Source organism: Panicum virgatum, chromosome 1N, assembly GCF_016808335.1.
Source record: "Panicum virgatum strain AP13 chromosome 1N, P.virgatum_v5, whole genome shotgun sequence".
In the NCBI taxonomy this organism is placed as follows: Eukaryota; Viridiplantae; Streptophyta; class Magnoliopsida; order Poales; family Poaceae; genus Panicum; species Panicum virgatum.
The window spans coordinates 49484070-49507569 of NC_053145.1; the positions used below are offsets into that span (position 1 = coordinate 49484070).

The 23500-nt window shown below is 47.5% G+C and overlaps 2 protein-coding genes across 2 annotated transcripts; both read left to right on the top strand.

Moving 5' to 3' along the window:
- The first annotated feature begins 251 nt into the window (after positions 1-251).
- LOC120656385 (protein FAR1-RELATED SEQUENCE 6-like) lies at positions 252-5721 on the top strand. Its single transcript, XM_039934458.1, has 7 exons — positions 252-1009; positions 1691-3715; positions 3820-3855; positions 3940-4053; positions 4948-5016; positions 5114-5263; positions 5355-5721. Exons 1-6 carry the CDS (start codon positions 938-940, stop codon positions 5240-5242), a joined length of 2445 nt encoding a protein of 814 aa, XP_039790392.1. The 5' UTR covers positions 252-937; the 3' UTR covers positions 5243-5263; positions 5355-5721.
- Positions 5722-19850: 14129 nt separating this feature from the next.
- On the top strand, positions 19851-22703 carry LOC120656386. Its single transcript, XM_039934459.1, has 2 exons — positions 19851-21142; positions 22196-22703. Exon 1 carries the CDS (start codon positions 19927-19929, stop codon positions 21136-21138), a length of 1212 nt encoding a protein of 403 aa, XP_039790393.1. The 5' UTR covers positions 19851-19926; the 3' UTR covers positions 21139-21142; positions 22196-22703.
- The last annotated feature ends 797 nt before the right edge of the window (positions 22704-23500 follow it).

Here is a 23500-nt window from a genome sequence, read left to right on the forward strand (position 1 = left end):
CCCGGTCGTCATCGTCTGACCGGCTCCGGTGGTGGAGCCGCCACTTCCAACCCCAACCACTAGCTCGTGCTGCCCCCAAGGTCTCTTCCACTGCAACCCTTGCCCCCACCGCCCACCTTGCCGCGCGTCGCCTCGAACACCACGCCAATGAGGACCACCCTTTCCACCCCTCCCCCTTTCCCTTTGTCTCCCTTTCCCTACCCCGTCCTCCATATATGCCCTCACCGCCGGTACCACCCAACCAGCCTCCTCCACTACCCGCTCAGCGTTGCCATTGCCGCCAGCCTCGCCACCCACAACCCACCAACACCGCCGAGCTACGCAGCATCTCCGGCCATCCCTTTATACCCGTCAGCCATGGAACCCCCACCTGGAACCCATAAACCCAATATCCCTAACCCCGCCGGCCTCGACCACTGCATGTAGTCGGCGGCAACCCGCCGCCATCCGTTCTGCTCACCTCACCTACCGCTCGCATCAAACCTCAAAATTCAGTCACTGAAGTTGTTGATTTTATTTCATTACTTTCTTCTCTTTCTTGTCATTTTCTTCTATTTATAAAAACGACCTACAATACAGAACGGAGGAAGTACTTTTTAACTGCTCAATCCTTGGTTTCAATGCTAAAAAAATTCCTTGGTTTCGCTTCGCTGGAAAATCACCACCTCGAGCGCGCGCGAAGGCACCCGCGCTGCCGCTGAATCGCGGACGGCTGGATCGCATCGGCGTGCAGATCGGACGGTCCAGAAAAGCTCAGCGGCCCCGCCGGCCCGACCCCGAGGCGGCGAGGCCTCCGAATGGCTTACCTACGGGCCCCACCTCTCTCGGGCCCCCGTGCAGCCTCCCCCTAATTCATTTGTCACCAAACTTTGCACCCGCCTCCCTCCGTACCCGTCCGAAACCCTAGCCCACCTCGCCGGCGGCGGGCCCTCCGGCGATGGAGGTGGAGGAGCCGTTCCCGCAGACTAAGAATCCCCGCCGGGCCCGGCGCCGGGACCTCAACGCGCTGGTCCGGCTCGCTCCGTCCCCTCTTTCCTTCTGTTGGTTCCCAATCCCTTTTGGCGGCCTTGTGATCCTGAGCGCTCGATGGGTGCGCAGTGTGTGTGTGTTGGGGGGGGGGGGTGTATTTTACATGGATTTCCTTGAATTCGAGGTGCGGGTACTGCGGAGGGAAGCTTCAGTTTTCATTTTGAACATGAGGGCGGGTGGGCGGTGGTTTAAACAGAAGCTGGTTGTCATTTAGGATTAGGATTTGAATAGTTCAATTGGTGGTTGTTTAGTCTTTAAACACTTTTTGTTGAACTGGATTAGCATTTGGTTTCGTGGGAAGCTGTCAAATGTCTAGTGATTCTGTATTTCTGTTCATCCCTGTGAGCTTGTTAGGTTCTAATTTGTGAACCATTTCTGTCCACATTAAGTTGCACCCTTTGCTTCAGATGCACTGATATTTGGCACACCTTAGTTGGATAGTTATTGGAGAATTTGCCAGTAGTTCAAGGCAAAAAGTTAGTGTTATGCCGTCCTGAAATACCTATATTCAGGATGTGTATATGCTCAAAGTCTCTTATACCATTTCTATGATTTCGAAAAGTTGCTCTCAAGTTGACTTCGATTTTTATCAGCTGGAAGAAACCATCAAGTTCCAGTAGGTTGCAATATGAGTGGTGTCATGATGAAGGTTTTGTTTCAGGATCCCAGCATGGAGGAGTCTGATGGGGAGGATATTGGTGTTCCAGAAGTTGGTATGGTGTTCAATAATCACACAGAAGTCAACCGATTCTACCGCAAGTATGCCCGTCGTGTTGGCTTTGGTGTCTCAGTAAGGAGGTCCTCGTTTTCACAAGAAGGAACCTGCTTATATCTTGAGCTTATGTGCTGCAAAGGAGGGCGGCCACGTTATGAGCCGAAGTTCCGGAAACGGGCCTCATCGACCACTAACTGCCCAGCCAAGATCCGAGTGAAGTTGTGGGGAGACAAATTGTTGCATGTAGAGTTGGCAATCCTTGATCACAATCATCCAGTGAGCCCAGCAATGGCAAGATTCTTGAACTCTTATAAGCAGCTCTCTGGCCCTGCAAAGAGGCGGTTGCGTATGGGTGGCCCTGGGGCTATGCCTGTTGAAGAGCCAAGTAAGATGCCCATGGATAAGTTGGGGGAACTTGAGGAGCTTTTGTTTGGTGAGAGCAAGCACCACAGTTTTGTAGAGAGGGGCCGTTTGAAGCTCCAACCTGGAGATTCGGAGGCCCTTCGACTTTTCTTCACCCGGATGCAGGCCAAAAATGCTAATTTTTTCAATGTCACTGACTTGGATGATGAAGGCTGTATCAGGAATGTTTTCTGGGCAGATGCACGGTCAAGATCCATGTATGAGTACTATAGTGATGTTATCACACTTGATACTTCCTATGTGGTTAGTAAACATGATATGCCTCTTGCAACATTCATCGGGGTGAATCATCATGGCCAATCTGTCTTGATTGGGTGTGCCCTGCTTTCTGATGAAACAGCAGAAACCTATTCATGGCTACTTAAGGCTTGGATAGCCTGCATGTCTGGCAATCTTCCGAAGGCCATTGTCACTGACTATTGTAGGGGCATCCAAAGTGCTGTAGCTGAGGTTATTCCTGGAGTCCGTCATCGAATGTGCTTGTTTCAGATAATGAGGAAGGCTGCAGAGCGGTTTAGTGGGCTGTCAGAGTACAGAGCTATTAACAAGGCAATGCATAAGGCTGTCTATGATTCTTTAACCATAGATGAGTTTGAAGGAGAATGGAATACTTTAATTTCATTTAATGGAATTCAGGGCAATGACTGGTTAAGATCACTTTATGAATGTCGAGCTTCTTGGGTTCCTGTCTTCATTAAAGATACATTCTGGGCAGGAATGTCTGTCACACAAAGAAATGAAACTATCACTCCTTTTTTTGATGGATATGTGGATTTAAAAACCACCTTGAAGCAATTTCTTGGCAAGTATGAGATGGCTTTGCAGAGTAAATATGAGAAGGAGGCCCAAGCAGATTTTGAGACATTTCATAAGCAACGTCCACCAGTATCAAAATTCTATATGGAAGAGCAGCTCTCAAAGGTATACACCCATAATATGTTCAAGAAGTTCCAGGATGAGGTTGAAGCCATAATGTACTGCCATGTATCTTTAATTGCTGTTGATGGTCCTGTCTCCACATTCAATGTCAAGGAGTGTATTTTCCTTGAAGATGGTAGAAGGACTATGAGTAAAATTTTTGCAGTGACATACAATGCGGACGAAAAGGATATAACATGTATCTGTGGAGGTTTCCAATTCAGTGGGATCCTGTGCCGGCATAGTCTCTCAATGCTCAAGTTTCAACTGGTTCGTGAAATTCCACCACAGTATATTCTTGATAGGTGGAAAAAGGATTTTAGGCAGTTGCACGTGATGGGACGCCCTCCAAGTGACCTTGTCCCCAGCAACCGTGTGGATCGATATGACTATTTGTCAATGAGATGCCTGCAACTTGTTGACTCTGCAGTCCTATCAGATAAATATTGCCTTGCTTTGAGGTTGGTAAGGGAGATGGAGAAATTTCTGCTAAATAGCAATACACATGATGATACGCAACCAAGGATCAAGTCTCGTGTTCCTAAAGTAAATAAGCCAAATACAGCGACTGGTCAAAATGTGGTGGATGCAGCTACTGACAATGGACATGTTGGCTCCAAAGCTCCAAAGGTAATACACATGTTTGTTTGTAAGCTTTATTGAAATTAGTATCAACAGTGGATATGATTTGCTTAAATGGGTACTATGTAATGAATCTTTTTTGCAACATGCAGGCTCCTGCAGTCATGCAAGCATCACAAATCCAAAAGGTAGATTGCACTAAGCATTAATTAATATTGTATCCTTAGTTGACACATATAGCACATATTGATTGATTGCTATTTTCACCCCAGGGAGGAGCGGAAAGAGGAATACTTCCTGCTGGCTACATTGGAGTGCCGGCTAATGTCCAGCAATTTGTAGCCAATCAAGCAGCAATTCGGCCAAGCATTGTGTATATGGTACCGGTATGTCAAAGAATTGATGGCTATATCTTCTGACTCGTATCTTTGATGAAATCCTAGAGGCACTAGAAACCATATTTCTAGTATATTTGGAGACTTCTCTTGCATAAGCATCTGTGGCTTCATATTTTTAAATCTGCTCTCATCAGTATCAGGAATAATTTGCAACAAGCAGTGGTTGTTTGTTTTTATTTAGGAAAAAGTTCAATTTACTCCCTTCAAATGTAGCCAAACTGCCAAAGTTTGAATAACCCTCTAAACTATAACTTAGTTCAATTTACCCCCTAAACTATACCACTTAGTTCATTTTACCACATAATACAATTTGTCTTTTTTGTTCTCCATACACAAGTAGAATTTTAATTTTAAACTGTGCAGGTAGTAGTAGACATCACAATGCATATTGAAAAAAATTATAATTTTTTCATCGTTATTTTTCATATAAATTTGAACTCCAATGATTAATTTCTTATTAAATATCCTAACCTATCAAAATAATGATAAAAAATTATTATGCATTTTTTCTAACATGTGTTATGATGTGTACTACCATCTTGTAAAATTTCAACTTAAAACTCCACCTATGCATGGAGAAATGAAAAACACAAATTGTATTAGGGGGCAATTTGAACGAAAGCCCATAGTTTGGGGGGTAAAATGAACCAAACGATAGTTTAGGGGGTTATCCGAACTTTGGCTATAGTTGAGGGGAGTAATTTATACTTTTTTCTTTTATTTATAGTTAGTAAAAAAATATTTGATTTTTCTAACAAAAATAAATCATACTACTTATTAGTCAGTAGGAGTTCTTGAATTTGAATTTTTTTTCCTTCCTCAGTTTACTTTGAGGCAAATTCCATTTAATAACTGCTGACTGTTACTGATTGAAAATTTCAGAGTGGTGTTGACCCGCATGCTTTTGGAAATGGTGTGTTGATGCCAGTGATGTACCAGCAGATGTTCCAGGTTTGAGTTTATGTTTGTTTGTGAGTTCTTGCTTGCATCTTGCAAGGACAGTTTTCACATGAATTGATGGCATGCAATTGCACGGTGGTATGTCTAGGTACCACAGAAACTGAATGGAACTGTGCAAGATACATCAGCAAATGGAAAAAAGAAGCGGCCTCGTGGCCAGAAGCTGACAGAAACATCTCAACAGTCAAATGGTACCCCAGGTCCTTCATCTGGCTAGGGGTGACTTCTGATACTTAAGGCAGGTTCTCCTGATTTACTCCTCATACTTGGGTGTGCTTTTGCTAAACTATATTTGCCCCGTGTAACAACAGCCATATCATTGCTCCCAGGTTTTCTGTACATACAAGGACTTGCTGCAGTGACAAATTTTACATAGGGATGCCGGCACTAACAATTACTTCTTTGTGTGACCTGAGTATCTGCACCAGCAATGAAAATGAAGCTGGGGGAAAAGCACTGGTCTTCATTTTGATCTTCCTGGAGTTCTGAGTGTAGAACTTGGTTTAACTGTTCTTTTTTCATTCTTTCTTTTTGCTGATTCCAGCGAAAATTGGCCGCATCTAATTTCCTCAGCCACGGCACCAGTGTAATGTACGAGTCCCTGTGTCTTTTCCCGTACGTAAATTATTTTTTGTTAGTCAGCCAGACTAGCCACCAATCAAACTCTGAGCAACCTTGGAGGCCTTTGGTGGTTCATACAGCTGTGGTTGAATGTCTATCCGCAAAGCCATCGGCAAAAGCATCACTGACTGCGACTTTTTCCAGCCCATTACTCAGAAGAATCGGCCGCCATCCGTCGGAGGTGTACCAACTTTGGTGAGGCAGCATCATCAATGCCCATCGAAAGATTAGCAGCAAGCAAAGTAGCCGATTTCTTCAGACCCTTCTACAACGGCTTTATAGATAATGCCACAATCTGGTTTGCTTACGCTGGGAAGAGGCAGAACAATTTAAGAGGCCATATTTTTTCAAATTTGACAAAGTATGCGACCCAAAGGACCCCAGCAAGAAGACCTTTCAAGCAGTCTTCACTCCATGCCTCCTACCAACCAACTTCTCATCAGGTCGTCTGTACTCCTACGAGTTCTACCATACCCGACGGTAGCCCGTCAATTTGGCCTGGGTAAACTCCCAATCCACCTCTTCTTCGCAGACAAGATCCGAGCTAGAGACATTCGCTGTGTTCGCTTGGTTTCTCAGCCAACAGTACTATTCTCTCATACTAAATCAGCACCAGCCACCAGCCAGTTAGCAGTACTGTTCTCTCATAACAAATCAGCACCAGCCATCAGCTACAGCCAAGCGAACAGAGCAATTGTGGAGGTGCCCCTTGAATACAGACGCCTGAAGGCATTGACTGATACCCTTACCGACTTTGATCTGATCAATTGGGCACCTGCTACAATCCCTTTCTCCTCACCCGAATACAACTCCGGTTTTGGCGTGAAGCTGAAAAAGAAGTTGTATTGATGTGTTAGGGCCTGTTTAGTTCATGAAATTTTTTGGAATTGGCTATTGTAGCACTTTCTTTGTTATGTGATAATTAATATCCAATCATGAATTAATTGGGCTTAAAAGATTCGTCTCGTCATTTACAATTGAAATGTATAATTAGTTATTTTTTTCAACTGCATTTAATGCTCCATGCATATGTTCGAAGATTTAATGTGATTGGTACTGTAGAAAATTTTTTGGGAACTAAACAGAGCATGTTCTTTACAAACTCTAAGATCCGCTATTTATAACCTGAACTAAAACTCCAAACTTAACATGACTTAGCAGATTTGACCGAAAAGAAATAAAAAAACTACCATATTTACAAAGATCTTCCAAGATCATCGGACTCCTAGATTCTTTGATGACATCATCCTCTTATCGTCCGAATCATAGTCCAAAAATTCCAATCGGGTCAATCTTCTTGTCAAAGGGCGTGTTTGGATCCAAGGGTTAGAGCTATTTTTAGCCTAAAATAGCCCAAAATCCCCAAATATGAGAGCTAGTTCTTGGCTATTTGCAAATAGCCTACCTCAAAAAACTATCTCACCCAAAGAATGATTATTTGAGCTATTTCAAGTGGAGCCCACCATAGCAAGAGATGTAATAAGTCTTCAATGATTGGGAAAAGGTGCTTTAAAGACTAAATAGCTCTTGAATACAAACATGTCAAGAGCTATTTTATTGGAGGGCTATTTGCTTGAGCTAATTAGCTCTAGCCCAAATAGTTCTAGCCCTTGGATCCAAACACGGCCAGAGTCATACTCGCAAAACTTTAGCATCAACAAACTCCTAAAAGTATACTTATTTTGAGACAAATGAAAGTAGCCAAAATAAACTTATTATGAGAGATGTATGTGCTAGTAACATATATTTAAATTTTAACCCAGAAATCCAAAACCCGTTTGTGAAATTACTAAGGGGGTGTTTAGTTACCAAAATTTTATGAATTTTTTTTGCACCCTATTCAACACTAATTACGAGTATTAAATATAGACTAATTATAAAACTAATTATGAAAAATTGCGAGGCAAACCTATTGAGTCTAATTAATTCGTCATTAGAAGTTGTTTACTATATCACAATATTATCTAATGATTGCATAATTAGATTTGTTATATTCGTCTCATGATTTTACCTGAAGATATGGAATGAGATATATCAATTATCTATATTTAATCTATACTATAAAGTTGAAACAATTGAAACTCTTTCTCACCAAGATTATGCCCACTGTACCCCTCACAAAGGTCCCACTTGTCAGGCCAAAAAGTTTGACGAAAGAGAGGGGGATGTTGGTGTATGACACTCTTCGGGGCGAACACAACAGCTCGGGTAACGGAAGGTGAAGTCCTCAAAGAAATAGCAAAGGTCGTAATAGGAGCACGAAAATCAAAGCGGCAGCATTTGCTCTCTGTTTCATAATCCATTCTATAGTTACAGGGGGTATTTATAGCCCTGAAACTCAACTACTCCCAGGACAAAATTCCGTTTCTGCCCCCAATCGCCAGCATCTCGGAATATTCCCTAGGCATAAATGTAATAATACAATACTCGACACAACTTAGTGGAATTACAGCTGTATACTCCGTACAGAGTTCTGACAGTGGGGCCGCCTTGCTTCGTGCCTCTTCGCAACCGAGGGTCTTCGTTGCTCCGGCGAAGGAGCCGTCGGAATCGCCTCGCCGTTTGTCTCTTCGGCCCGTGCGCCGTCCCTTCGCCTCGCTTCCTGCCTCTTCGCTTCTCTTCGGGCGGCTTCGAGCAACTCCGGCCTTCGCTCGGCTTACTTCGCAATTTGTCCCCCTCGCTCGCCGCCGAACGCCTTCGCCGATGGCCTTCGCTGTGCTGCGAAGGTGGCGTCCCCAACAGTAGCCCCTCGAGGCTTCGGTCGCCCCTTGGGGCTATCAAAGGCACGATCATCCGTCGCTTGGAACGTGGCCTCAAGTGCCACCCTTCGGGCGTGCAAGCGTGCGAGGACGTCCTGTATCTGCGGAGTCAAAAGGGAGGACAAAAAGAAAACTTGTCGTCGAAGTTAGGTGTCGGTTATGTATTTTTTTAGTTTTTTATCAGATTATTTTCGTTGGACAAAAGGTATGGATAAGTTTTCGTGGAAAAGACGCTGTTGTCCCGCGGCTCTTCGGATTCTGCCTGTTTTGCGCGTGGGCAATTTTGACATTTCCTGCTCGCGGCGCGCTCTCCCATGCACCACAACCGGGGGCCTGACACTATATAAGCCGACCCCTAGGGGGGCGAGAGCTCACCTCCCCCGCTCCCCCGCCAGTCAGCCCCCCAACCCATTGTCATTTCTCTGCTCTTGCTCTACTGGGCCTTCGCAAGGCTCAGGCTGGCTGTTTTTCTTCGTTCACATTCCTCGAGCACGTCGGATTCTTCCGATGAAATGGCGTCCCGCGACAGAACTCGTTTTCCTCCGACGAAGGTTATTGGCAAGAGCTACATGACCCGGGGCATGATCGAAGACCTGGAGAGGCGAGGTGTTCTTGGAGTTGGAATGGCGCGGCCTCCTCCAGAAGGTGATATTGAAGCGAAGCCTAACCATGACGAGGTCGTTGTCTTTCGCGACTTCTTCATTGCTGGTCTTCGTTTCCCGCTGGACCCGGTGGTGGTGGAGATATTCAAGCTCTTCGACGTGTACACCCACCAGATGATGCCGACAAGCTTCGTTCGGCTGAACCTGTACATGTGGCTATCGAAGACCTACAAACAGAAGCCTTCCGCCACAGGCTTCGCCCGCCTCTTCAGGTGCCACTATCAGCCGAAGACAGTGTTCGTGAAGCCCAACGAGGATGCTAAAGCTACGGAGGCGGATCCTCAATTTGGCGTTTACACATTCGCTTTCCACACCCAACTGCCAAGCCCGGTCATCGCTTACCGCAACAGGTGGGGCGCGTGGCAGACGATGTGGTTCTACCACAAGGTTCCCCTCGAAGGACCGTCCGGGACTCATCCTTTGGTGGTGAAGGAGATTGGTTTTCTTCCGGAGCAGCCTCCGTCCGTGGAGGTTGACGAAGGGACGGAGGAGGCGAAGGCTCACATCGCGATGCTACGTGAGGTGTCAAAGTTGTTTTTGACACGAGATATTGTTGAGGAATATGTCGCTTGCAAATGTTTTCCCGTTCGCGAAGGTTGGTCTATAACCTCGTGGGCGGGAAGGGAGAAGCATTTGGGTGGCCTTCCGATGCCCAACTTCTCTACGTCTTTCGGGATCACGAAGGAAGGTTAGCCCCTGGCCATCTCTCTTTTTTTTAACGTACTTCGCATTTTGTGCGCAGGTGTTGATCCCGTGGCCATAGAGATGCTTGCTGACGAAGCCATTGGGGCGGAGGCCGCGAAGGAGCGGACTCTTCTTCAGTCTCGGTTGGGAGGCACCCGAAACAACCGGGTTTTTGCTTTCTTTGAGACCGAGGCCCCCCGGCGCGCGGCCGACGCTTGGCTCGCTGAAGCTGAGGAGAAGAAAAAGGCGAAGGTGGAGCCTTCGGGTGCTGCCGGAGGCAAGCGCAAGACGACGTCCAAGGGCATCGGCAGCACCGGTGCCCTGGAGAGGAAAAAAACACAAGACTGGAGGTGCGGGGGTGCTTGCTAAGAAACGTTCCCGTCTTATTGATGTTGTTCTTGCGCCTGCGCCGTCACCTCTTCAGAGTAAGGGGGACTCCGAGGACAAGGTGGAGTCGAGTGGTGACAGCGCTGCGGCGGCGCGAAGCCCCGCTGCCCCGGCCAAAGCTGTTTTGGAGCGTGTGATGCCCGCCTTTTCAGTGCAATTCAGCGAACCGGAAATAGAAAGCGATGATGAAACCATCCCGAAGACCCATGCTGCCGCTGGTTCGGCCACGGAGACTGAGAAACATGCCAAGAAGACGGCTTCGTCTTCTTCGGGCGGAGAGGAGGAGGATGACGTTAATGTCAATGTTGTGGATTCTGATGTGCCTGCGAAAGGGAAGCAAGTTGCGGCCGAGGGTAACACGGATGACTCGGACTCTTTGGACAGTAGTGCGGACTTGATCAGCCAGTCTGTGCCTTCTGAGATTGCGGAGGCCTTGGGATGAGTCATGCGAAGCTGATTGGTGGCCAAGTGGTCGGGAAAATCCGCTTCGAGAGTGGCCGACACGAGCGGGATTATCTTGCCGAAGCTGGTGGCTCATTTTGCTTCCCTCTCATGGAGCGAAGGCTTATGCTTACCGGTGCAAGGAATGCTCTGCAGTGTGCCGAGGACCTGGCTCTAAAGTCATTTGTTGCGGCAAGGTGCGCTAGCCGTGTGCTGGATGCGGAGCGTGATCAGCCCCTCCGCATCGCCAGTCTGGAGCAAAAAGCTCGCGGCCTAGAAGAGGAGAAGGCTTCGCTGGAAGCTGAGCTAACTGCTGCTCGCGCCAGTGCTGAAACGGAGCTGCAGGCCGCTCGCCTTGAAGCGGAAAAGGCCAAAGCTGAGGCGGCTGAGCTTCGGCGGTCGCTGGAAACGAAAATGAAGGAGCTGAAGGATGCGGAGTGTAGTGAGCTAGCTACGAAGCAGGCGGTTAGTGCATACCGCAAAGCTGTTTGTGCTGGTGCCGAGCCCCTGCAGTGCGATATTGCCGCCTACCTTGAGACGTTGAGCCTTTCACCTCCCGATCTTTCTCCGACGGCCAATTCTATCTCAATTTCTGAGCTGTTCCGGTGGCTTCGCGCCTGTGTGTCCATGGCTACCTGCGGCAATCGTGCGATGGGTGACTTGAGCACCACAGTGGCTGTGCGGTCCCTCAGCGCTGCCGTCTGCAAAATGCTCCCTGAAGGTGGTGGCGCCAAGTCTTCTCTGACGAAGGCCCAACTGCGTGCGATGCGCAATCCAACCTTTGTGTGGCCTTCGCCAGACGAGGTTCGACCCGAAGCTCTGCACACCCGTCCCAAAAATATTGCAAAGAACTTTACTTTGAGCTTTTTCAAGACGCATGGGAGGGATCTTGTCCGGGGCGAAGCAGAACGACTTCGGCAGCAAGTTTGTTTGCAGCCTTTTCGTGAAGTGTCGTGTTATTTTGGTTTGTTTCTGAGTTTGTATTCTCCCTCAGCTTCAAGACAACGCAGAAGCCTCCACACGTACCTTCCTTGGACCTGCCGACGCCGGGAACCTTCGCGGTGCTACGGCAAGCGGTGCTGCAGCGGCTGCCGGGGGCGAAGGTGGACATGGCGCTCACCCTACCAACAAAGTAAATGATGCGGACAAATGATTTGTGGATGTAACTATTTTGGAGTTTTTGTAAGAAACTAATGCCTTCGGTGATTGCGCAGGACCCTGCGTTGGAACCTGCGTGGGTCACCGAAGGTACTTTGCCTTTGTGGATGCGTTTTGGTTCTTTTCATGTTGCTGGTCAGGCCTGGGCTAAATATCATTTTGAACATTCGTGGGGTTCATTTGCGGAGTGGTTGGAGCGCTTGGAGCAAAAATATGATAGGGATAATGCGAAGGCCAAACTATTTTGGGCTGAGTTTTCGCGTGATCCGGAGACACAAGCGAAGATTCTTGCTGATAGGTCGCTTCATCGCGAGACGAGGCGTATTTTAGACACGGAACGTCCTTATATGCCCGCGAGGGGCCTGCTTGAGCCTAAACCCGAACCCGTCGACGAAGCCTCTGATGTTGGATGCTTCACATATCGTCTGCAAGGGGACATTATGTCCGAATGAGACTCATGGCGGGCTTCGCTCATTTTCAGGCTTGGACTTCGAAGCATACTTGCGAAAGACTGCCGAAGAAATAATTGATCGTGCGGTCCACATTGTCATCGAAGATGTGGACCGTGCTGTTTTCGAAGAGGAAACATCGAGTGTCACAATGTAATTGAATTTATGGGCTTAGGCCTTTTTGTAAATATACTCGTTGTTTGATTGAAAGGTGGATCCCTTCAAGGACAATTTTTACTTTGTAAGCGAAGCGCCACCCTCCTTTGTTGTTCTTGGAGGGTGACACATTTCGATTTGTGTAAAAGTCTTCGTATATGCGAAGACCTAATTGTTTGTTTCGTAATGTGAAAACTATCATGGCTGTTGTCCCTTCGAGGACGTATTTTATTTTTGAAGCGCCACCCCGATCTTTTTGTTTCTTGGGGTGACACACGACTACAAGATCGCAACATGTTTTCTTGCGAAGCGCCACCCCCATTTTTGCGTTCTTGGGGGAGTGGGGCACGTTATACTTGTGGGTGCCTTTTGAACTATGTTCCGAAGGGCTTTCTTAGTGGAACCTTCAGCACTTTTGCTCGATTAGGTGGCCCTAGCCTTTGGCTTCTGCGCGATAGGACTTTCCATGCCCTCGGCTCTTCGGCGCGGAGGGACTTTCCGATGCCTTCGGCGCTTCTGCGCGGAAGGTCTTTTCCATGCCCTCGGCTCTTCGGCGCGGAGGGACTTTCCGATGCCTTTGGCGCTTCTGCGCGGAAGGTCTTTTTCAATTGAGAAAAAATAAGAACTGAGGCTCAAGGGTGCTGCGGGCCGCTCAGCTCCGCGAGCCCTGGGCTCATTTCTAGAAGTGTTAACCACGCACACCGCACCGATGACTCACCCCTTCGTTGCGACGGAGGGGGAAAGATGCTTCAGTGCCTTTTCATAGGCTAGATTTTTATGGGAAACTTGTTTATATTTCGCAAGGGGTTACATTGGGTTGCCACCTCATTAAAAACAACACACCTTCGGCAACCAAAGCGATTGCGCGAAGGCTTCCCCTGTGAGGAAAAGAGTACGGGCCCTTGAATACATTGTTCAAATAAACTGAAATAGTATTACAAATTATTATAAAAAAGAAGACATCGTGGAACTAGACAAAGTAGCGCTGGAGCATATCCTTGTTTCAGGAGTATGGCTCTTCGACTCCTTCGAGTGTGCGAAGCCTGCTGGCTTCTGGTCTCGCTATCGAAGCGACCAAGAATGGTCCTTCCCATTTGCTATGCATTTTCCCTTGTTGCTTGCTCTTCGGGATGCGTCGAAGGACGAGATCGCCCTCCTTGATTTCTCGAGGTCTCACTTTTTTGTTGCGCCACCTTCGGGTTTCCTCCTGGTATTTGCCGAGGTTAATTGCCGCTTGGGTTTTGATAGCTTCGATTGTGTCAATTGTTGGCTTGATGTCTTCGTCAGGTGCTTCTGTCCTATAAGACCCGTGGCGAAGTTCTTCTGGAGTCATGGCCTCTTCGCCATAGAGGAGCTTGAAGGGTGTGAACTTTGTGGCCCTTGACTCCGTTGTGTTGTGAGACCAGATTACTTTCGGCGGCTCATCTACCCACTTGCCCTTCGGCTGCTCTGTGATGTTATTTTTTATCCCTGTGAAGATGATCCCGTTCGCTCTTTCGATTGCCCCGTTCGACTGCGGGTGGTATACTGAGGCGAAGCACAGCTTGGTGCCCAAATGCTGACAGAACTCTCTAAATGTTGTGTAGTCAAATTGTTTGCCATTGTCTACAGTGACTTCTTTGGGTACGCCGAAATGGCATACAATGTTCTGCCAGAAGAATTTTTGCAAAGTGGTGGCCGTGATGTCGCGAAGAGCTTTGGCTTCGATCCACTTCGAAAAGTACTCCACGGCGACTGCTGCATACTTGAAGTTGCCTGGAGCTGTTGGCAAGGGTCCTACAATGTCGATGCCCCATCGCCCGAGGGGCCAGACTGGGGGTATGAGGTGGACTTCTTCGGGTGGAAATTTGCTGTAGTGTGCGTGCTTCTGGCTGTTTGGGCAGGTGCGCACGATTTCATGGGCGTCAGCCACGGCCGAAGGCCAATAAAAACTTTCGCGGAAAGCTTTTCCCACCAGGGCTCTTGTTCCGATGTGCGAAGAGCACATTCCAGTGTGTATTTCTTGCAATAGTTGTCTGCCTTCGGGTTGTGAGATGCATTTCAACAACGGAGCACAAACACCCCCACGATACAATGCGTCATTGATTATTGAGTAGCTTCGCGCCCGAAGGGCAAGTTGTTTCTCCTCTTTTTCATCTTCTGGAACAAAATGGCCCCGAAGGTAAGCCATAATCTTAGTTCTCCAGTCTTCGCTTGATATAGCATTGACAAATTTTGCTGGCTCTTCAGCACAATTTACCGAACCGCTTTTGATTGTTTCGAAGAATACATCCGTAGGCAACGGGTCATTCTCTGTTGTTGCCTTCGCCAGGATGTCTGCCTGCTTGTTCTGTGTTCTGGGGAAGCTTCGCACGCTAAAACCCAACAAATATTTTTCCATGCTGCGGACAGCTGCCAGGTACTTCACTAATTATGATTTGAGTGCTCTGTATGTTTTGCCGATGTGGTTTGTGATTAGTTCGGAGTCAGACTTGATCGACAGTCTCCTCGCACCAAGTGCCCTTGCCTTGCGAAGGCCTAGGAGCAAACCTTCATATTCTGCGACATTATTTGTACATCCTGGGAAATCCAACCTAGCTGCGTACTTGAGTTGAATTCCCAAAAGCGCTGTGAGGATTGCCGAAGCGCCTGAGCCATTTTTGCAATAGGCTCCATCACATTCCAACTGCCAAATGGCTTCGATGATCGGAGGGTTTTGCGAAGGTGTTGATGGTGTCCAATCGGCAACAAAATCTGCCAAGACTTGAGACTTGATTGCGCTTCGCGGGATAAAATCAATGGTGTGCGAAGCCAACAATGTTGCCCATTTTCCAATTTTGTCCAAGGCCTCTCTATTTTCAGACATGTCGCAAAGAGGAAAAGATGTTGGGACTTTGATCTTGAAACTCTGAAAATAATGGCGAAGCTTCCTAGCTGCCATTACCACTGCATAGGCCATCTTCTCCATTTCAGAGTAAAGGAGCTTCGATCCGTTTAGAGCTTCGGATATGAAGTATATTGGTAACTGCTTCAGGGTGCCTTCGATTGTTCTCTCTTCGACTAATGTCGCGCTCACCGCGAAGCTTGAAGTTGCGATGTATAACAAGAGCTCTGCTCCGAGCGTTGGGCTTGTCATTACCGCCAAGTTTTCTAGGTACTTTTTCAAATCTTCGAAGGCTTTGTCCTGCTCAGGACCCCAGTGAAAAATTTTCGTGCCCTTCAACACCTTGAAGAAAGGAAGAGATTTCTCCGCAGACCGCGAAATGAATCTGTTGAGCGAAGCTAGGCGGCCTGTCAACTTCTGCACGTCCTTCTTGGTCGAAGGTGGTCGCATTCTTCTTATGGCTTCGATCTTTACCGTATTTGCCTCTATGCCCCTCTCGGTGATCATGCATCCCAGAAGCTTTCCCCTTCTGGCCCCGAAGACACACTTTTCTGGATTCAGCTTGAGCCCATGCTTGCGAAGGTTGGCGAAAGTTTCTCGAAGGTCCGCGATATGTTCCTCGTGTTTTTTGCTTCGCACGACGATGGTCGACGTGCGCGGAGATATTCCTATCCAGCTGTGTATCAAGTACAGCTGCGACAGTTCTGTTGAACGTGCACCCTATGTTGCGAAGCCCCTCAGGCATTCTTACATAGCAGTATGTGCCGAAGGGAGTGGTGAAACTGGTCTTCTCCTCGTCTAACTTCTTCATGAAAATTTGGTGATAACCGGAGAAACAATCTAACATGCTTAGCATCTCCGATCCTGCCGCCGCATCTACCAATGTATCGATGCGAGGCAACGGAAACTCATCCTTTGGGCAAAACTTGTTGAGAGTAGTGAAATCAATGCACATTCTCCAATTTCCATTCTTTTTGGGTACCATGACTACGTTTGTCAGCCACTCTGGGTACTGCACTTCGCGGATTACTCCTGCATCAAGTAATTTTTGAACCCCGCTTTGTGCAGCTTTCTTTCGGTCTTCGGACATTGTGCGAAGACGCTGTTTGCGCGGCTTGACCTTCGGATCGACTCTCAGCTCGTGTTCCATGACTTCCCGACTGACACCACGTAGGTCCGAAGATGACCATGCGAAGACATCTTGGTTGTTTCTCAAGAACTGTATCAATCTGGACTCTTCGGCTTCCTCTAGGCCTCTGCCTACTGTTACTGTTCGATCTGGGACATCTTCGCTGAGCAGAACTTTTTTGGTGTGCTCCGCCGGCATGACTCCGTCTTTGTTGTGTTGCCCGGGACTGAGTGGCTTCGCTTCCTCATCTTCGCCGTCATTGTTGTCGGCTTCGATTGCGTGCACATTTTTCTTTGCACACGGTGCATTGTCCTCACACTTCCTTGCTTCTTCTTGGTTGCCGAGGATCGTGATGACTCCTCCGGTTGTTGGGATTTTCATGCACAGGAAGGCTTGATTGATAACTGCCGCAAACTTGATGATGCTGTTGCAGCCGAAGATGGCATTGTATGGGTAGACGATATCTACCACATCGAAGGTTATTATTTCTGTTCTCTGTGTGTTGCCTTCACCGAAGGTCACATTCAACTCTATTTTGCCGAGGGCTTCGATTTTTTTTGCCTCCGAAGCCGATAAGTGGGTACTGAGATTTGTAGAAGTTTTTTTTTCTGTGAAGCCCATCTTCACGAAGCATTGCCAGGTCAAGACATCCGCGGAGCTGCCATTGTCGACGAGGATCCAACCAACATCATTTCCCGCGAAGTGTACAAAATTTTTCCCAATGTTTGCTCGAATGATGAGGGGATCATTGTGTGGGTAATGCTGGAGCCTGAGGTCGGCTTCGGAGAAGGTAACTGGGATGTGGGACCAGGGGGTGCGGAAGTGTTTGCCTTCGCAGACGTGCGAGACGGTGCGGAGGTATTCTTTCCTCTGATGCTTCGTCTCATGCACTGGCTCGTTTGATCCGCCAGAGATGGCGTTGATGACATTCACCGTGCCTCCGACAGGATTGTTGGCTCTCTCTGGGATTGTGCCGGGTTCTAGCTTCGGCGGTGGAATGAGGTAACTGGAAGTTTGTGGCTGGTGTTGTGGGCGCCACCCTTGATGTGGAGCCGAAGGGTTTTGGATTTGCGGGAATTGGAGGGCCGAAGGCGCTGGTAGAGCCGAAGGCGCTGGTAGGGCTGGAGGGGTGTATGTGGGGTTGTAGTGGAAGGTTGGAAAGGATGACGAAAGGGTGGGATATGCCGAAGTCCAATGTGGTTGATGCGAAGGTTGCCACTGAATTTGCGATGGCGGGCCTTGTGACTGGTTTGTGTGGGTGCAGTTGACGGGCTTCGGCGGCTGCTCGGTGTTTGTGGCTCGCTCCAACTCTTCTTTTTTGTCCTTGATGAGGGGGCATTCATTGGTTCAATGACCTTTGTCTATGCCATGAATGCAGCAGTAGGGTACTTTTTGTTTTCGGTCAGAGTTTTCCCTCCAACCCCTATTGGAGTTGCTTCGGTCGCTCCTCCCTCCTCTGTTGTTCTGAGGCCGGGAGTCGCGGGCTTCGTCACCGGAGACCGTGTTCACGGCCTTCGGTGTTTTCGCTTGCTCGGTCTGATGTTGGTTCGGACGGTCGCGATTACGTCCCCTGTTCGCATTCATTTCTTCGATTCTTCGACGCTTTCCTTTGTCAGATACACAGTACTCTTGCATAATCTCAAAGAGCTTGTTCAAGGTCTTCGGCCTACGGCGTTCGAGGTACTCTCCGCATGGGCCGAGACTCAAGCCGGCGATTGCGGCATCGATGATGGTCTTCTCGTCTACATTTGGAGCTCTTGCGCGAAGCATGACGAGATTGTGTAGATATTCTTGTAGCGAAGAGCCTCCTTGCTTTAGGTTGTGGAAGGCACAGGAATTGACTTCTTCAGGCTTCGGCGCTCTGAAGGCAGCGGTGAGCTCTCTTCGGATTCTCTTCATGCCGAGGTCATGGAGGTCGACCTCAAGGCCTCCGTCAGCGAGGACTTCAACATCGAGGTCGATTCTCTTCATGGCTTGGATGTCTTCGACGGAGATGCCGAGGTCATGGAGGTCGACCTCAAGGCCTCCGTCAACGAGGACTTCGACCTCGAGGTCTTCGCTGTGGTCGCGGTTGTTGTCGGCGTTGATTGGGACGATGATGTTGTTCGAAGGCTGGGCTTCGGTCGAAGCGTTGGCCTCCGAAGCGCTGGGGTTTGGTTTCTTCTTTGCTGTCATGTGGTCGTGTCGAGGACGAACCGCGGGTGGGCGCCAAAACTGTTAGTGTATGACACTCTTCGGGGCGAAGAGGTCACAACAGCTCGGGTGACGGAAGGTGAAGTCCTCAAAGAAATAGCAAAGGTCGTAATAGGAGCACGAAAATCAAAGCGACAGCATTTGCTCTCTGTTTCATAATCCATTCTACAGTTACAGGGGGTAATTATAGCCTAGAAACTCAACTACTCCCTGGACAAAATTATGTTTCTGCCTCCCAACCGCCAGCATCTCGGAATATTCCCTGAGCATAAACGTAATAATACAATACTCGACACAACTTAGTGGAATTACAGCTGTATACTCCGTACAGAGTTCCGACAGTGGGGCCGCCTTGCTTCGTGCCTCTTCGCAACCGAGGGTCTTCGTTGCTCCGGCGAAGGAGCCGTCGGAATCGCCTCGCCGTTTGTCTCTTCGGCCCGTGCGCCGTCCCTTCGCCTCGCTTGCTGCCTCTTCGCTTCTCTTCGGGCGGCTTCGAGCAACTCCGGCCTTCGCTTGGCTTACTTCGCAATTTGTCCCCCTCGCTCGCCGCCGAACGCCTTCGCCGATGGCCTTCGCTGTGCAGCGAAGGTGGCGTCCCCAACAGGGGAGATTGGTTTCGTCTATGTTTTCCACCAAAATCCTATTACTTTTTACACCATCAATTTCCTATACCCACCTCTTGTATCCACATATTACTTTCCTTTAGCATACAAATACTTTTCTTTGCACATACATTGACCCATAATTCACATCATTTTTTCTTTTATAAGGATAATAATTGAAATCATTGTTTATACTTTCCTTTGCAGATATATTTACCCATAATTCGCGTCATTTTTTCTTTTGAAAGGATAATAATTGACACATTGTTTATGGAAGGAAAAAAAACGTGTATTAACATATTACTTTTTTTAGTATATACATACTTTTCTTTGCATATACGTCAATCCATAAGTCACATCATTTTTTCTTTTGGAAGGATAATAATTGACTCATTATTTATGGAAGAAAAAAATATGTGTATTATTTTTAGAAGAAAAATAAATGATATCATTGCTTGATGGTTTGGAAGGATATTAATTGACATCATTATTTTATAAAAAGAAAAAAAGATGTGTATTATTTTTTGAAAAAAATAAATAATATTATTGTTTAATTAATACGTGCCTGTGTGGCACGTACTTTTTTTCTAGTACTCTTAATTAGTGATCAAATGTTTGAAGTTAGTGCAGCAAAAAATTTTGGAAACGGGCCTAAACCCTACCATTCCCGCCGCCCACCGGCTCGGTTCCTTCTCTTCCACACCACACCACACCGCCCAAAACCCAAAAGCCCCAAAACCCATCGATCCCCTTTCGTCCTGCCCCATCACCGAGCTCCGGCGGTCGGCTTGCCTGCCATGGCCTCGCCGGCGCCGGCGCCAGCGCCGTCGAGCGCCAGCCGTCGGCGCGGATCCCGACCGCCCTCACCGACGGCCTCCTCGGTGGGATCCTCGCCTGCATTCCCACCTCGAAAAAGGCGCCGGTCCTTGCGTCCGCCTCCCTTCCTCGGGTTGGCCTGCTACGACGGCTTCTACCCCGCCACGGAGCCCCACCCATCCGCCAAGCGCGCCCTCGCCCTCGCTCGCAAGGCCGATTTCGAGTACTTTTTCGTGCCGTGTGTGCCGGAGGAGGAAGCCTGGGGCTGGTTCCCCCTGGACGCCCGCGACGGCCGTGTCCTCATCCAATCCAAGTACTTCCCCGATGACCTCGACGGCGGCGACTCCCCCCGCCCTCGCTTCATGAACTACGCCGTGTGCGATCCCCTGTTCAAGCGATACGTGCTGCTCCCACCAATACCTGACGACCTAACCGTCAATGAGGGGAGCCTTCTTGATTTTGGGCTCTGCCTTGCTCCCTCCCAAGAGGATGAGGCGGATACATCATTCAGGGTGATATGCGTGGTGCGGTACAAAACTAAGCTGGTCATGTTCGTCTTCTCTTCTGTGACTAGGCAATGGGGAATCGCTACATCTTCAGACTGGAGTTCTTTGGGCACAGAAGAGCCTCCTAACTGCTATGGCCTGGATTGCTTCGACTATGTTGATGGCTGCTTCTACTGGACAGTGCCTTCGCCGGACAAAATTCTCGTGCTTCATGCCCTCAATATGGAGTTATCTGTTATCAACTATGCTCATCGTGTGGAGGACAGCTTTCGGGCTTGCATTGCAGTTGATAGAGAAGGAACCCCTGGGATGCTCACTGTTGGTGAATACTTGGGGAATCGGCAGTTTCGCTTCTCTCGCATCGCGAAACAAAGTGGCCATGAACATGAATCTCCCAATGAACGCCTGTCGGAGAGTATTATACGTTTGCCCAGCTACCATAATGAGTACTTCACTTTAGGTGCAGCTGAGGGATTTATTTTCCTTCGAGGCATTCCAGAAGATGTGGAATTTGAAGACTCTTTATCACAGGATCTTTACATGGAATTTGAAGAAGTAGATTATTATTCGCTGAATGTCAAGACTGCTGAATTTGAGATGGTCTGCGCGATGGACATGGACAAGTGTTACTATAGTGTTTGCCCATACTTCCGCTTTTCACCACCATCGGCAAAAAAATGTGTTTGAAGTGGTAAGTTTGAGTTCATAATGCTTATCAATGCGTGGTTCTTTTATAGTATTTATTTTTGCATACGTTAGCAGTACTTTGTTGTCTAGTTGTTCATGTAGAAGTAAGCTACTTATTTTGGGGCACTCAGTTTATCTCATCAATGTTGCAATGTACTAGGTTGTATGCTGAATTTCACTTGCAGTTTACTCTTCTAGGATCTTGCAACATGTGTTCCTAGGTTTAGGAGTTCTGAAGTTGAAAAGAAACAATCAGCAGTGGCATGCAGTTTTTTGAAGTAAAAGGTGCATAATGAAGGTTCAACGTGTTGCTTGATAGTAGAATAATTTTGATGGGCGGTTCCTAGAAAAACACCAGTCATTTGAACATTCAGACTCCTAAGTTTTTGGTCTGGTTTCATATGTCTTCTCAAGACAGATCTGGTTCAACATTTTACAGAAGGTTGGCCTGCAGATTCTAACTCCACAAATGGAGGATCTGTCCTTTGATGAATGGTGGGCTAAAGCAAGTGGGAGAGTGGATGGACAGATCCGAAAGGGGTTAAATTCCATCATCATTCTAGGAACCTGGTCCATTTGGAAACATCGCAACCATTGTGTTTCTGATGGTATCCTTCCTAATCTGCCTAGTGCTATCGCTGCCATTAAAAAGGACTTGCAGCAATGGTCTTTTGCTGGGGCTCTAGGATTTTCCACTCCCACTTCCTCACTCTAGTGCCACTAGTTGCTTAGTTTTTTTGGTCTAGTTGCTCTGGTCTTTTTTCCTTTTAGGAAAATAGCTGGCCCTTTGTACAGAAGGGTTACAGAAGAAAATGTAATTTCTCAACACAGTTTGAAGATTTAAAATTAACAATACTACATAATGTTTCAGTTATGCAGAATCCTAGAACTACATCAGGTTTTGTTGCTTTTTGGTCTTGTGGATCTGAATTTCCTTAGTAATCATTTTAGCACATGTGATTTCTTCACAACACCTGTTCAGATTTTCTCATAGACAGGCAAATGTATACTGCAATTCTTTTAACCATTCACTCTTTTGAGTTCTATCTCCTTGTAGGTTACCGAGTCATCCCATGCTGAAAATGTGGCTTCGGGCAACAGCAGTGATGACCACCTTTTGTAAAGGATCTTCTTTTGTGAAGTTGGATTCTGTGTTGAGTATGCAAGGACAGGAACTTGCTGTGAAGGCTCTTTGGTTGTGCTCCAACTTTTGTGAAGGCTTTCCTTTTGTCAAGTTGGACTTCCTACTGGTGGTGGTGGTACTGTTAACCACTTAACCCCTACTGTTAGTAATTTAGCATGATGTTGAGAGTGAACAAGCCTCTCCTTTGGTGAAGTTAGACTTGCTGCTGGTGGTACATTTGACACCTAGTGTTAGTAATTTAGCATGATGTATGTTGAGAGTGAACAGGCCTCTCCTTTTGTAAAGTGCACATGCATATGCACCTCTGAACAATTATAGTAGGAGCTGATATTGGACTGCATGCCTTGCATATGTTCCTCCGAACAATATATATGTACTGGTAGGCTGCAATCAGCTGCGCGTTAATGCTGAATTACTGAAATATCTGTGCTTGATGAATTATTTGTGATGGCTCCATGCTGTCTAAAATATTTTGTGGTTAAATTTGCTGGCAACAAATGTATGGGTCGTATCAAATGTAATTCTGGAATGTATATGGTGAGCTCCTGTAATGTGAAATCATTCCCTGTCGGTGTCAACGGTGTGTCTGCATAGGGAAAATGGAGCCATTCTTGTCGGGTTCGAATCCTGACGGGAAAGGGGTCATCGACTGGCCAACCTTGAACTTTCAGGAACAGCCGACAGGGTTTGTGCCGACAGGGAAGATGATCCTTTCGTGACCACCGTCTGTAAATTCTTGTCGGCAAGCCGACGGGAGTGTCATCTGATGGTTTTCGGGTGAATCCTAACGGTTAGCCGTTAGGAAAAGCCCAGCCTGGTAGTGAGCGCTCTCCCCTTTTTGCAAGTGCATTCGCATGCAGACTTCCAAAACAGCTCCTGATCCCATCGCCAGATAAAACCTGAAGGTCTTGTTCGGTTCAGAGAGGATTGGAGTGGATCGAGAGGGATTAAATTTCCAACAAGTTTAAATCCTTTTTAATCCCGTCCAGTCCTCTATAAGAGCGGATTAACCAAACAAGCCCGAACTAGGAACATTTAGGTGTAGATTTGCAGTTTTACATTTAAACGTGTGCAAAATTATTTGAAGTAGAACAACGCAGGCCACGTCCACCTGTAGGCGAGTCAGAATCGGCCACAATAAAGCAGCTAAAACCATAGTCCATAAACGGATCATGCATTACCCGTACATCCACAAACTGTTACTTAAGAATTTAAAGT

Bases quoted from the DNA above. Each gene is read 5' to 3' on its own strand.
- LOC120656386 (XM_039934459.1), top strand. From the start codon at position 19,927: ATGGCCTCGCCGGCGCCGGCGCCAGCGCCGTCGAGCGCCAGCCGTCGG.
- LOC120656385 (XM_039934458.1), top strand. From the start codon at position 938: ATGGAGGTGGAGGAGCCGTTCCCGCAGACTAAGAATCCCCGCCGGGCC. The intron at 3,856-3,939 runs GTAGATTGCACT...TTTTCACCCCAG, and splicing joins AAGCATCACAAATCCAAAAG to GGAGGAGCGGAAAGAGGAAT. The intron at 4,054-4,947 runs GTATGTCAAAGA...TGAAAATTTCAG, and splicing joins GCATTGTGTATATGGTACCG to AGTGGTGTTGACCCGCATGC.